Source organism: Carlito syrichta, unplaced genomic scaffold (assembly GCF_000164805.1).
Source record: "Carlito syrichta isolate Samal-C Ts95f unplaced genomic scaffold, Tarsius_syrichta-2.0.1 Scaffold303263, whole genome shotgun sequence".
Lineage (NCBI taxonomy): Eukaryota > Metazoa > Chordata > Mammalia > Primates > Tarsiidae > Carlito > Carlito syrichta.
In genome coordinates this window covers 8916-18848 of record NW_007247359.1, presented here as the reverse complement: position 1 = coordinate 18848, position 9933 = coordinate 8916, and the positions used below count along the sequence as shown (strand labels likewise).

General features: G+C 64.3%; 2 protein-coding genes across 3 annotated transcripts in view; one reads left to right on the top strand and one right to left on the bottom strand.

Moving 5' to 3' along the window:
* Nucleotides 1–1744: 1744 nt before the first annotated feature.
* PERM1 (PPARGC1 and ESRR induced regulator, muscle 1) lies at nucleotides 1745–4820 on the top strand. The gene is made up of 3 exons (XM_008058235.1): nucleotides 1745–3770; nucleotides 4347–4472; nucleotides 4711–4820. The coding sequence occupies exons 1-3, from the start codon at nucleotides 1745–1747 to the stop codon at nucleotides 4818–4820; spliced, it is 2262 nt and encodes a 753-aa protein (XP_008056426.1).
* A 931-nt stretch (nucleotides 4821–5751) lies between these two features.
* The window catches only part of PLEKHN1 (pleckstrin homology domain containing N1), a 7820-nt gene continuing 3638 nt past the window's right edge, over nucleotides 5752–9933 (bottom strand). The window contains exons 5-16 of one of the 2 annotated variants that reach the window (XM_008058232.1): nucleotides 9725–9797; nucleotides 9473–9600; nucleotides 9275–9370; nucleotides 9105–9185; nucleotides 8347–8422; nucleotides 8078–8214; nucleotides 7813–7962; nucleotides 7495–7635; nucleotides 7211–7351; nucleotides 6747–6968; nucleotides 6436–6484; nucleotides 5752–6356 (exon numbers count right to left, since the gene is read on the bottom strand). In XM_008058232.1, coding sequence (XP_008056423.1) covers nucleotides 6223–6356; nucleotides 6436–6484; nucleotides 6747–6968; nucleotides 7211–7351; nucleotides 7495–7635; nucleotides 7813–7962; nucleotides 8078–8214; nucleotides 8347–8422; nucleotides 9105–9185; nucleotides 9275–9370; nucleotides 9473–9600; nucleotides 9725–9797 — 1428 coding nt within the window. In that variant the 3' untranslated portion in view covers nucleotides 5752–6222. Of the gene's footprint in view, nucleotides 6357–6435; nucleotides 6485–6746; nucleotides 6969–7210; nucleotides 7352–7494; nucleotides 7636–7812; nucleotides 7963–8077; nucleotides 8215–8346; nucleotides 8423–9104; nucleotides 9186–9274; nucleotides 9407–9472; nucleotides 9601–9724; nucleotides 9798–9933 lie in introns of both variants that reach the window. The other variant, XM_008058233.1, reaches the window with a different exon arrangement.

Sequence of the window (9933 nt, the reverse complement as noted above, 5' to 3'; positions counted from 1 at the left end):
CAAAAAAAAAAAAAAAGAAAAGTGCTCAAGGGAAGCTGGTGAGGGAGGCCTGGCACGGAGGCCACACCACCCCTCCAGCCTCCTGAGGCTGGTTAGTCAGGGGAGGGGACAGCAGCAGACCTCTTTCTGGAGGGACAGAGACCCCCACCTTGGGTGCTGCCACAGGGCCAAGGTCAGGAATGACACACATTCTTCCCCTGCCCCTCCCAGTCCTCTCCTGAGGCCCAGGGTCCACATCCACATGGAGGCCTCCACCAAGGACCCTCAACATGCCCTCTGACCTGCAGGCACCCAGGCTCAGTGCGCTGCCAGGCGAGGGCTTCTCAGAGTTCCCAGGTCAGGTCTGGGAGGCACAAGCCTTGGCAAGGGTGCAACGGCCGTTTCGAAGTTGGACCAAGAACATTCCAGAGGTGGCAGGTGGGGGGGTCTGAGGCTTCCCAGTGGGAGGTGGGAGCACAGCATGGCCTTCAACTGGGAAGGGGTGTGCAGGGCTGGTCACTAGTCTGCACTCTCTGGTTGGTGTCTGACTCGACCTCAGCCTGGCCCCGCGCCAGCAAGATGTGCTCATATCGCTGGAGGCCCCTCAAATGCCATCTATTTGTGGCCTGGACCCTGAAGCTGGCACGAGTCATATGTGAGCACGGGGACGGGTATTTTTGGCAGTGGGGGTGGAGCCTGTGTGCAAGCCCAGCACCATGCCCGCTCAGGGACGGGCAGCTCAGACGCCCAGGTCCGCTGCCCAGCTGGCTGCCGGGATCCAGGTAGGATGTGGCCGGACATTGCCCTTGACTCAGGGTCCCAATGGCAGACAGCCCCACAAAGACTCCACGAGAGGCCAGAGAGGAGGGCCCAGGTCAGTGGGTAAGTGGCCAAGGCATCTGCATCTCAGGACCGTCCCACCAGAGTGACTACCACACCTGGGTCCAGAGGGAGCTGCCCACAGGCCACAGGAAGCCCCTGTAGTGGCTAGGGCCATCACCTTAGTTCTCAGAGACCGGGCAAAGAAGGCACCCTGGGCAGCTGGGCAGGCCTGGTCAGGAGTGCAGACCCCTGGACAGCTCCAGGTGGCCGCTGGGAGCCAGGAGGCCCGTCTCACTCTGCCTCCGGCCTGGGAGCTCCCTGCCGATCCCCTGGTGCTCTGGCCAGCACCAGCGTGACCAGCACCAGCCAAAGCCGGTGGAAGGTCATCGCCAAGGTCTGGTCACTTGCTGGGCCCTGCAGCCTCCTCTGTGGCCAGTTGCCATCTGGGGCACGCTGGGACAGGCCAGGCTGACCATCACCCAAGGGCACTGACCCTTGACAGGGGCTTTGCCGTATAAGGCAGCTCGGGAAGAGGTGGAGGAGATGAGTCTGGCCCAGCTGGACAGGAGATGCCCAAAGACATGGTGGAAAACCACTTCTGGGAAGGAACCGTGAAATCGAGGAATGCTAGTTTTAGCGCAGTTCTCTGATTAAGATCATGCTCGATTAAGGAATGAAACAATGTGTCATTACCAAGTTATCATCTGGGATCCATTTGAAAGTTGGGGAAGCGGGAGTTGGGATTTTCTGCCTGTCAGGTTCGAAGGAAGCCTGGCCTTCCCTCTGGACTCCGTTCCCTTCCTTTCAGGGTGCAGATGGAGTCCAGGGAAGGCGGGGGGCCCCCAGGCCGGGTGGGGCGGCAGAGACGCGTGCAGGTTGGTGCCCGGGGCCTGGATCCGTGAAGACTCAGCTGGCCCCGGCTCTGCACCTCTGCTGACTCCAAATGGAAAACTTCCAGTACAGCGTCCAGCTGAGTGACCAGGACTGGGCCGAGTTCTCGGCCACCACCGACGAGTGTGGCCTCCTGCAGGCCGGCCTGGCCTCTGGGGATGAGCTCTTGTCCAGTGACATTGACCAAGGAGACAGCAGTGGCAGCAGCCCCCCCGGGCCTCCACCCCTCCCCATCGGGCAGCAGGCCGCAAGGGGGAGCGGCCAGTGGGGCTGTGGGGAGGAGGACGTGGCCCCCCGGTGGCTGGTCAGCAGGTCTCAGTGTGAGCCCGTCTTGGATCCGGGGTCCGGTCAGCAGACGCCCAGCACGTCCACACGGTCAGCGTCCCGGCTGTCACTTGGCTCTGGCACCAGCCCTCCTGGCCAGAGCTCCAACCACCCAGGGCCAGAGTCTTCCGGAGACAAGATGCAGAGGCTTCAGCAGGGCCCCGGCTCAAGCTCCCCCGGGGAGCCCCCTCGGAGTTCTGAGGCCCCTGGCCACGGAGCCACCCCCCCGAGGCCGCCAGAGAATCCTGGAGCCTCACCAAGGAGCCCTGGCCGGAAAAAAAGGCGTGCTAAGGGGGGCGGGCACTCGGGAGCCCCCGGCCCTGCCCCTGCCCAGTTGGGCTCCCTGCTGCCCAGAGCTGCCTGGCCCGAGGAGGACCTGGGACTGGCCAGGCCCGTGGGGAGGGGTCCTGTGGCTGGGCCGGCAGAGCTCACAGCCGGAGCTGGGCAGGACGCATTGGGGCTAGACTCCACAGCAGCTGCTGAGCCTGGACCCAAGTGCCCTGAGCAGGTTGCCAGGCGAGGACCCAGGGTGGGCCTGTCTACACCTGTTCCTGTGACTGAGCAAGGAGCAGACCAAGTAAGAATGACCCCCAGAGCCGAGATCCACACAGCGTCCACATCCGTCCAAGATGCCCATCAGGATGTCTTAAGGGCTAAGCCAGACACAGCTGTGTCTACACCGGCCTCCGAGCCTCCACCTGACACGGACACGGCTGTGTCTACACCTGCCTCCAAGCCTCCACTAGACATGGGTCTGTCTACACTTGCCTCCAAGCCTAGATTGAATGTGAACCTGCTTACAGCAGGCCCAGTGGTTGAGCCAGAGGTGGCTTCATCTACACCCATCTCAGGGGCTATGCCAATTCCAGCCGTGCCTCACTCTGGTGGAGGCGTGTCTCCACCTGCTCCCAGATCTGATGCCGCTACCCCTGGCTGCTCCCCCGCCCCCCAGGCTGGGCCTGATGTGGGGGACACGGAGGTTGCTGTGTCTCCAGGAGGACACCGAGAGAAGCCCAGAGGCGAGCCCTCAGGAGGGGCCTCTGGACAGTTCTGGAGGGATCCCCTCCCAGGCCCTGCCCAAGCTCCCAGGAAGAAGAAGGTACGATTCTCCATGGCTGTGTCCAGCCCTGAGGAGTCAGGGTCGGAAAGGGCCCCCGGCTCACCCTCGCCAGCCACAGCCTGGTCCTCAGCTGGGAGCTACAGGGGTCCCGGAGCCCGGGACGCTGTGGCCCTTGGGCCCCGGCAGCCTCAGCCTCGGATCCTGAAGCATCTCCCCCCGGTTGCACCCTCCACCTTGGAGGCTGCAGGGTACAGGGCCTGCTTTGCTGTGACCCTCCCAGAGGCCTACGAGTTCTTCTTCTGTGACACCATTGAGGAGGAGGATGAAGACACAGAGGACGCAGCTACCACCAGCCAGGCCCTGGAGGAGGTCCAGTGGCCGGATGTGTGCGAGTTCTTCTTCCGGGATTCCCCAGCCCAGCCGTCCAGGCAGCAGGGGGGCCACTCCCAGACCTCACCCCCCAGAGCAGAACATGTGCCAGCACCCCCACCTGGAGACCCCGTGGCCATCTCCATCCCAGAGGCCTATGAACACTTCTTTGGGGATGAAAGGGCTGGGGACATGCTGGGTTCAGACACCCTGCTCCAGCTGCAGGCTTCGGAGTTCCCCAGGTCGGCCTCCTGGGGACCGGGGCCTGGGACTCCAGTCGAGCCAGCCACAGCCACACAGCTCAGCCAGGCGGTCAGGTGGCCAGGTGCGTGCTGCTCGGGCTCTGTGGCCCATCCAGGCCCTTGGGTACACACCATCTGGGGGCTCAGCCAGGGGACTGTCATGGGGGGAAGACAGGACCTGGGTCATCACCTAGTGGGGAGTCTCAGGGACTGGTGGGGAGGGAGAAATCAGCTCCTGGTAATTCCAGGACTGGGTCCAGATGGGGATGTCTAGGCCGGTCACCGTGGTCACTCAGGGGTTCAGATCTGACTGGCCACCCCTGTGTTCGGCCCAAACGGCAGCAGCATCTGCCCCAGCCTCTGGTGCAGCAGGTGCAGTGGGGGAGGGAGAGGGGAGAGAGGTACTTCCACCCGGGTCTCACCGGCCCTCAGGACCAGCATCTGAGAGACAGTGTCTCTCACCCTCTGGGGGAGTGAGACCTTTGGAGACCAGGAACAGGGGCCCAGCCAGGGCAGCTGGCCCAAGCTGGCCCCACTCAACCCTGTGACTCTCCACCGGCGTCTCAGGGCAGAGATAGCCAGGGAGGGTGAATCAGTGGCTTTCAGGACCGGTGTGTCCCTGCATGGGGCCAGAGCTGAGGGATGTTTCTCCCTCCCAGGGGAGCTCCGAGGTCCCCTCACCTCGCTCACCCTCAGCCAGAACGACATGTGCCTGGTGTTTGTAGCCTTTGCCAGCTGGGCCGTGCGAACATCAGATCTGCATACCCCAGACGCCTGGAAAACAGGTTTGGGGGCCCTGGGGGCAGAGGGAGCTGGTGCCCAGCAGTCATTGAGGGTGGCGAGTCTGCTCCCCGCTGGGCCTGCAGGGTGTGGGCTGTGGGGGGAACCCAGGCTGCTCCTGGGCCTGCCCTCCCCACCTCTGACCCACTGCCCTGACCCGCTGGCCTTTAAGGGCTGGTCCCGTGGGCAGATGGCGCTGACCAGCAGGGGCTGCCCTCATGAGACCTTGTGTCTCTCTTGCAGTCCTGCTGGCCAACATTGGCACCATCTCGGCTATCCGCTACTTCCGCCGGCAGGTGGGGCAGGGGCGGCGTAGCTGTGGCCCCAGCCGTAGCCCCAGCCCCAGTGCCTAGGAGCCAGGCCCGGCTGAGGAAGACACAGGACAAGAAGACCACGGGTGCCCCGGACGAGGTGCTGTCCTCATCCTCGCCTTTGGCCCTGTCTTCTCCAGTTCCAGGAGGGAGGCGGGGCCCAAGGGCCACTCCTTCGGCCTCTGCCTGGGCGTCTGGCCAGCGGCCAGGCTGCTCCCCACAGCCGCAGGGGGAGGGGGGTTCTGGAAGTCTGGGTGGGTAGAGGCTAAGCAAGAGCTGGTTCGTAGGGTGGCCAGATGAGCAAATAAAAACACAGGGCATTTGGTTAAATTTGAATCCCAGACATGCAATATTTGGGATGTGCTTACACTGAGAAATTGTGTGTTGTTTAGAACCCTGTGTTTTTTCTGGTATGTAGTGGGGATTAGCGGCAGGACAGGACATTGGACATCGGAGGGGTGTGAGTAGGAGCCAGGCCCCGCTGGAGGTCTGGGCAGGGGCGAGGGTGAGAACGCAGGGAGGCCTCAAAGCCAGGGGCTCTGGGGACTCTGCATCGCTCACAGTAGGCCGGGCTGGTGAGGCCATCTGACCCACGAGCCCTGAGGGACGATGGCCAGGACGCCCCTGGCCTCTGGCCTGGGATGGGGAAGGAGACTCCTGTAGGGCAGGGCTCTGTGGGCAGATCATGGAGCCCCTCTCCTGGGAACCCTGGGCAGAGGGGGAATTCAGTGACCTCAGATGGAGGGACTGAGCTCCTGGGGTTGTCCCAGGGGCTCCTGGGGAGAAGCTGGAGGCCCAGGTCCAAGAGGAGTCAGAGACGGGGCGTGAAGGTGGGGGGGGTGGCAGTGGCAGAGCAAAGGGGCCCTGGCTGGGTGCTGGCTGGGGTCCTGCCCGGAGTGGTGGGCGTGCAGGGTCCCTAGGAGGCTCTTGGCTGTGGACAGAGAACATGGGACACAGAGCACAGTAAAACTTCTTTCTTTCTTTTTGTTTAATGGCGTCTGTGTTTTCCGACCTGTCCCCATCCCGGCACATGCCCAGGCCACGCCAGGCCCACCTGCCCTCCTTGAGGGAACACCCCCAACCTCATGCCTTGCTGACTTCTGGTCCTCGTGCCCTCTGACTTCACATGCTCTGGCCCTGCGAACCCTTCTCCACTCTCCGACCTTTCGCCCACACCACCCTCCCACGCCCAGGGGACGCCCCCATCGAGTCCCCGCCCTCAACCCCTCTCTGGGAGGCAGAGCTGAGGGATGGCCCTGTGGGCATTCAGGACCTCCCTGGCCTGTGGTCCAGTTGCTCTGCCAGGGCATTCCTGGGAAAGGACCCAGCCCAGGGATGGTTCTGGGACTCCCTGACCCCGCGGCATTAGACTCCGAATTGGATGAGGGTCACAGGGGTGGGCGGCCCCGGCCACCAGGTCCTGAGAAGCAGCCGTCCCCGGGCATCAGATCCACTGCACGAGCCTCCCCTCGGCCTCGGACCCTCCGAGCCGGGGCCCCCTGGAGTGGGAGGGGCACGAGGCCTTGTCCCAGATGTTGTCATAGCTTGGGCCCTGGCACCTCCTGGGGGACCCGTCATCTGGGGGTAGAGCAGAGATGTGTTGGTGGACAGTAGGCGATGCCTGAGCTCACCTGAAAGGACCAGGGCCATCACTCACCTGGGGGAGGCACCGGGGGGTCGGGCGGACCTTCCGTGGCAGAGGAGACCTGAGGGTCCCAACCACAAGTGAGAGCTGGACGCAGCCCCAAGGCAGGGGCTCCAAGACCAGCCATGATCTGCAGACCCCACACTTCCCTCGGGCTCTGTGTCCCCTGCGTGCCCTCCCCACTCCACATCTGCCCCCTGTTGCACCCCGAGTCTCAGGTGTCTCTCTGCTCCCTCAGGGTCCGGAAGGCCCAGGCCATCTCCCTAGCACCCCTGAAGTGTAGGGACAAGGGCCTCCTCCCACTGGAGGTGGTCACTACTCACAAGCCAAGGGGAGTCTGGAGGCCGTGGCCCCCGGCCCTTGACAGAGCCTCGGTGCCTCTGTGAGGCTCGGGACGGCAGGGCTCCCTTCTTGGAGAACAGGTGAAGGCCGGGAGGCCCAGGGGAGCTGGGATGTCCAGAGTCAGGGTCAGAGACAGGCACAGACACAGGAACCAAGGGGAATGGTCTTGAGGGTCCAGGGGAGTTCTGCATGGCACTGAGGAACTGTCAGGAAAGAGGGGGCAGACCCGAGGCTGGGATCTTGTGGAGCCCGGAGACCTCTGCTCCAAAGCCCCTCAGCCTGTCACCACAGCCTGAGCAGGCTTCAGACTCTGGGCAACCTCACACCCCAGGGTGAGGAGCATGGACTAGACCTCCTCGGACTCCAGACCTCGGGCTCTGGGCACATCCCCGACAGCGGGCTGCAGGCGCGTCTAGCCCTTTCTACCCCTCGGCGGGGCACTGACCTCATCCAGGCCCCCGACATCTGTGATTGTGCGGTGGGAGGTGGCAGGCGGCGTGTAGGGGTCGGCGTAGAGCGGAGAGTGTGGTGTCTTCAGTGTGTGGTCTGAAGCTTCTGGGCCAGACTCCAGGATCAGCCTGCTCAGCTGCAGGGCAGAGGCAGGAGAGAGGCTTCTTCAGCCAGAAGTCACCAGGGCCTCCTTTCTCTGTGCAAGAGGCATCTGGGTGGCTCGGGCGGGCAGGGCTGAGAGCCAGGGGCTGGGAGGTAGAGTGCGTGTGCTAGGCCCACCTGGGTCAGGTCCAGGTGCAGTGGGGCGGTCGGGCCAGGCCCTTCCGCCAGGGCCTTGCTCCTGGGTGACCGGCTGCTGCCACCACGTCTCAGCTCTGTCCTCTGCCGGCCAGTGCTGGTACAATCAGGGTTGGCCTGGTCCTGTGGGGACCAAGAGCCTTCCAGAAAGTTCCCTGGACCCCTCTCCCACACAGTTCTGTGAGGCTGCACAGAGCCTCCTCCAGTCTGATTCCCCCTCCTTGCCAGGAACCAGGGTCCCCAACACACCCTTGTCTCACGTGTCCTGCCCTCTCTCTTCTGCCACCCCCAGGTACTCACGGGTGCAGGCTGGCCCGGGCGGCCTGCAGAAGGTGGTCCCGAGGACTCAGGCAGGGAGCGGCTAGTGTGGGAGGAGGGGGGCGCCGGACACCCTGAGTCCCAGCTGGTCCTGCTGTCCAGGAAGAGTGAGCCTTGGCCACTGCCAGAGACCTAGGCAGCCGGAGGGTGAGCCAGGAGTTGGGCCTCCAACTTCTGTCCCCAGCTTTTGCCTCTGCCCGAGGGGTTGTGAGCTGTGGGCCTGCTGACCCCTCACCTGTGTGGGCGCCTGCAGCCCCTGGAGGCTGCCAGTGCTGGGCAGTGAGGAGTTCCCCTCCCTATGGGCGATGGTTCGGAGGCAAAGCAGCCAGTGGCTGTAATCCTCGTAGCTGGCACATACCACGCGGATGGTGTTGATGAGGCAGCCTGCGTGTGGAAGCCGTGAGGAGCTGGTGGAGCAGGGAGCACCTATGCCAGCTCCCCCAGAGCGCTGGGGTGTCTAGCCGCTCCCGATCCCCCAACAGCTGTAGGGCAGGGGCAGAGATTGGGCAAACCCACCTTCGATCAGGAAGGAGCGGATCTGTTTCTCTCTTTCTTCCAGGTTGATGTGGATGGCACGGAGCGGGAGCTCACCCTGTGGAGGCAGCGGGTGAGGCTGGGCCTTCATTCACTGGAGGCAGCCCTGAGCCCCGCCGGGCCCCAGCCTGCTGTCTTGGCCTCAGAGCCCAGTGGGTGCTTGGACGGCCAGGCCCTGAGGCTGACACCCAGAGGGAGGGTGGCAGCTCCTGTCTGTCCTCGGCGTTGCCGCCCCTGGTGGGGCCTTCATGCCTGGTAGCAGGCGCAGGCAGGGTCACGGGTGCTGGTCTCCTAGAGTCACCCGAGAAGACAGGGCAGGGTGGGGACCACGTGGAAGCCCACACGTACTTCTCAGGGACTGAAGGTTACTGTGTGTGCACACCACCGACATACTCTGGCCCCAGAGAACGCACTGTGCGTGCACACGTGTGAACACCCGCACACACACACATGGGCAAGCACAGGTGGGGGACTCCCGGGAGCGGGTCTCACTCCACGCCTGCTGCCCCAGGGCGATGGCTGTTGGGGGCCCAGGACCTCAGGGCGGCAGGGGATGCTCGGGGTGGGAGCTCCTTCTCCACACAGGAGCCGAGACCAGACTGACCAGGACAGCAGGCCGAGTGGGTGGGGCCTTCACCCTGCCCCAGCAGGCCCCGAAATACAGGTTCCTCTCGAGTGGCCGCCCCTCCCACCCCCACACAGGTGCCTCCCTGGGCGGGCCACGGAGGGGAGGAGCCCACCTTGAAGCAGAGCCCATCCGGTTCCTCCGAGAAAATGGCCAGGGAAGTTGGGTACAGGACCAGGAGCCGGTCCCACTGCTCCTGAGAGGGGTCAAGGGATGGGGGGCTGGGACACCGTGAACCCCAGGCCCGCTCCCTCCTGGCCCCTCAGTCCCGCAGCCCCGACCCACCTCCGCGGGCAGGTGCTGCAGCTTGACCCTCGAGGCACAGACAGCGGTGCCCATCGACTCCCGCCCAGATGCCGTCCGCAGCCGGGTCAGCCGGCGCTGCAGCGTCCACGGGAGCTCTTCCCCAGAGGAGCCCTGTGAGGAGGATGTCAGGGCAGGCTGGGAAGGTGGGGAGGGAGGAGCAAAGTCCCGGACACCAACCTGTGGAGGTGCCAAGTGGCAGCGCCGCAGCCTCCCCGCGAGGGCCGTCTGCTTCTCCAGGTGGTAGAGCCAGCAGTCCAGCTCGGCCCGGCTTGGGCAGATCACTAGGAGGGGCGAGGGCAGTGGGCCTGCGGGTGGCGGGCCAGAGGTCGCTGGGGGGCCAGAGCCTAGAGCCTCACCACCCACAGGACAGTCCCTTTCCACACCTCCAGGTCAGGGGTGCCCCAGGGGCCGGGTTGGCATCCCACACACCTGTGATCTGGAAGGCGTGTTCTCCGGACCCCTCCAGTGGGCAGAAACTCAACTCTATCAGTGGTAACAGTCCCTGCCAGGGCACAGGGGAGGAGGGGCTTCAGGGACTCTCGGAGGGACAGGCGGACATGGCCCCCTGCTGCCTGCCCTAACTCTATTTTTTTTTTTTTTTGTTGGAGTCTCACTCTGTCACCCAGACTGGAGTGCAG